At 39.4% G+C, this 3,712-nt stretch overlaps 1 protein-coding gene across 1 annotated transcript in view; it reads right to left on the bottom strand.

Moving 5' to 3' along the window:
- The window catches only part of PDHX (pyruvate dehydrogenase complex component X), a 57,488-nt gene extending 53,822 nt beyond the window's left edge, over positions 1 to 3,666 (bottom strand). Inside the window, exon 1 of the mRNA XM_009273661.2 lies at positions 3,492 to 3,666. Coding sequence (XP_009271936.1) covers positions 3,492 to 3,633 — 142 coding nt within the window. The 5' untranslated portion in view covers positions 3,634 to 3,666. The remainder of the gene's footprint in view (positions 1 to 3,491) is intronic.
- Between the last annotated feature and the right edge of the window lie 46 nt (positions 3,667 to 3,712).

Raw genomic sequence — 3,712 nt, 5'->3', positions numbered from 1 at the left:
AGTCATATTTGCATACTGATAACTGTGGTTAATAGTCATATTTGCATACTGATAACTGTGGTTAGGTGGGTGTATTTCTCACAAGAGCCCTTGGTTACTGTGTTGTTATCTGGCTCCCGAATCCACTTCGAATGGACAGCTATCACTATCAGCATCCATTAACAACTGCCCCGGTAGTTATTCCTTGAGCAGGGTTACAGGAGATAAAGATCAGGCTGGGCAGGGGAGCACACTGTCACACAAGCTCACCAACCTCTCCATTCATTTAATACTCATGCATAGAGTTGCATATATTCAGAGAAGTTCAGCAACAGATACGCAAGAACAATGTCTCCTTTCAAACCTATTTTAGTCACTTTTCATTTAATGACCATACACATCCAAAAAACAGGCTTAAATGTGTCTCTAAAAAAAAGCAATTCCCTTCACCAAATAATATTTTCCCTCATTAAATTAAAAAAACATGCTAATAAAAGGAGTTGTTGCATTCATGTAGGTTAGTTGCATTATATAGGCAGTCCTTACAAGCACTCTGTGAAGTAACTAGCTAATCCTAACTAGCAATAGGACAAGAGGAAACAGCCTCAAGTTGCACCAGGGGAGGTTTAGATTGGACATGAGGAAAAATTTATTTACTGAAAGAATGGTTGTATTTAAAAGACATGTAGATGAGGCGCTTAGGGACATGGTTTAGTGGCATGGTGGTATTGGGTTGGCAGTTGCACTCGATGATCTTAGAGGTCTTTTTCAACCTTAATGATTCTATGATTCAAAGACAGAGTTCATCGGCATAATAGAATTTAGAACCATGAGCATATGAAAGTTCTGAACTCCCAGTCACCATCTATTAATTTTACTATCAACAGTAACTGTGTTATTACATATCAACTATCTGAATAAAAAAGGAGGAAGACTTAAAAAAAACTTCACATAAACAGTAGCTGCTATTTTAAAGAAAACCCTCTGTGTATCTGAGAGAATTTGTTCTTGGTGACACATTTTAAGAATTAAGCTGAGTCTGGGCATGACATTTCTGCCTCCTTCCTTCTCCATGAAGAGATTCAATGCTTATTTAGGCTGTGTATCAAACAGACTGAAGAGCAGAGCTTTAAGAGAAGAGCAGACTGGTAGACTTCTCTAATATCCTATTAACTACAATCTGAGAATCCCATTGACTGTGAATTTTGTACTTAAGCTTATTCAGCATAACACAGGTTCATTGCTTCTTTTTGACCTCCTTTGACATGGAAACAGCTACAGCATTGTCAAACCAAAAAACCTGCAATGAACTGAAGACAAATGCTTTAATGTGCTCCACTGGAGAGATATTTCATAACTTAAGCCATACTCTGTAGTCAGTAGGGAATTGAAAGATTTACTCCAACCTGACATCAATGATAAGATTAAGAAACATTAAAAACAAAGAAAAGTTGACAGACCTCCAACATAAAGGTTCATTCTATTTTTCTTCCTTCCTTGTAACCAACAAACTAGGAATTCAATTCTGAATTAATCGTTTTGACTACGCAAAGCAGCTTTCTCCCTCCCCTACCACCACCACAGAGAGGGACAGAAACACATAGAGAAGCAAAAAACTAAAGTGACACAACAAAACTAGATCCACATGAACCAATGCTTCAAATATTGGCATTTTCAGAAACAGAAAAGTGGAGAAATAAAACTAATACTAAAATAAAACTGACTCACTCTCTGTTCCTAGTTTGAGAATTTAAAGGTGAATTTGCCGAAAGAGCTGTGTTTTACCAGAGAAGGTATGGCTTTTCTCTTTGTTTTCATTTTAGAGACTACAATAAACATTTAAGAAAAATGGTGTCACAGATATGCACCACCTTGAAAAGCAGTAAGGAATACTGAGGGTTCAAAGAAACAAGTCAATGAGGAAAGCCTGAACAAGTTTAAGGTGTGATATATCCACCTTAATACATAAAAGCTTACTGTAAGGAAGAAAAAAATTTCACTGATTTCCATATGCAAAATTAATAATTTAACTCCAGCTATATATTAAATAAGCCTTTCTCACCATAAAGATATAAAGTACTATAATAGATTGCCTGGAAGGACTGTAAACAAGAGGTCTTTAAGGAGTTAGACAATAACACTAATGTAGACATAGCTAATCCTGCATTGGACAAAAAGACAAACATTTTATGAAGGAAGCAATTTTTCTCTAATAAAATTTGAAAAATAAATAACATTTGTTTCAAGAACAGGGATGGCCTTCCCTATATCATACACAGCATGTTTTGCAGAGGAAGAGATTTTCATACTGCAAAGCAGCAAAGACAACCGGTGCTGGAAAGAAGGGTATACTGAGATCTAAGACACAATGATTAACAAGTCTCTAAATTACTACTGAGTTTTATTGTAAAATGCATGTAGTTTTATTTCACAAGGTTAGCAAAAGCTCACTTCTTTATAAATGCACTTAACAAACAAAGAGTTCAGGTATTTTATGCTCAGTATCACACCAGGACCTAATAAAAATGCACCTGATTATTGTCTAAATGTTTTACAAGTTTTAACTAACAGATCAAGTAGGGAAAGAAAAGATCACATTTCACGTGGGTATCCAAAACCCTTCCCACATCTCTTAGAGGAAAATATGGAAGGTAAGTAGAAGATCTGCCTGGTAATTCTGTAACAACAAACTCCTGAGAAGAGAAATAGTATCTTGAAAGGCCATAACTTCATAGGTTGACTTCTATGTAGCAATGTATGCTAGACATGCAATTAATAAAGTCAAACTCCATTTAAAAAAAAAAAAATTACATAAAATATAGCTTCCATGCCCTTCTCCAGCTACTTGAAACATTACTTGTAGAATAAACAGATGACAGAAAGGTGGTGGAATCTCCAAACATTGCGGGGGGGGACAACACCCAAAATCAAAAACTCTTTCAGTACTTAACTATACTTACACCTAGAAAACACTCAACTATTTTCAACTGTAAGCACTTTTTTCCTTATCCATAAGATTATTTACATATTTGAAGGCCTAATCTCCCATCAATCTGTTTTCCTCTCTAGACTCCAGTTCCTTCAGTTTTTTCTCAGTGATCACATTTTCTAGACCTTTAATAATTCTCACACCTCTCCAAATTCTCTCCTATCAGCCCATACCCTTCCTGATGTACTTCCAGTACTTCAAGACCAAACCAAACAGCACCCTACCAAACTAACCCATCTCCATAGCCTCTCATCCACTTCCCAATCGGTCATTGCTACTCAGTCTCTCCTGCTCAGTACACCAAATGCCCTGCCACTCTACACACCCACCTGGTAACACCAGGCACTCACACCTCCCCACCACCTTGCGTAGCCTTTACTTCTCCCCCAGCACCACCAACCCTCATCCCTAACTTAACGCCGCAGCTCCTCCACACACGCTTGCAGCAGGCCAACAGCACAGGCACCCGACTAACAACGAAGGGTGCAGGATCCTTCCATCGAGTGATGGGCTCATCACTCACCCTGTAGCTCTCGGGTCCCGTGCAGACGCCTCCAGCCTCCTCGAGCGGGGAAAGACACGCCAGCGCCCAAAACTGGCCGCCCCCCCAGCAGCAGCCTCGTCACCCTCTTGCCGCCGCAGCTCAGCCACAAGGAAGCTGCCATCTTGCTTCTCCTCGCCTCCCTGCCCTCCCCAGCGCCGGGGCTGTCCTTCTCACTGCCTGAGGAGAAAAAAAAGCGGCGC

Source organism: Aptenodytes forsteri, unplaced genomic scaffold (genome assembly GCF_000699145.1).
Source record: "Aptenodytes forsteri isolate BGI_AS27 unplaced genomic scaffold, ASM69914v1 Scaffold511, whole genome shotgun sequence".
Classification (NCBI taxonomy): Eukaryota; Metazoa; Chordata; class Aves; order Sphenisciformes; family Spheniscidae; genus Aptenodytes; species Aptenodytes forsteri.
The sequence above is the reverse complement of the archived record's forward strand: the minus strand, read 5'-3'. Positions and strand labels throughout refer to the sequence as shown.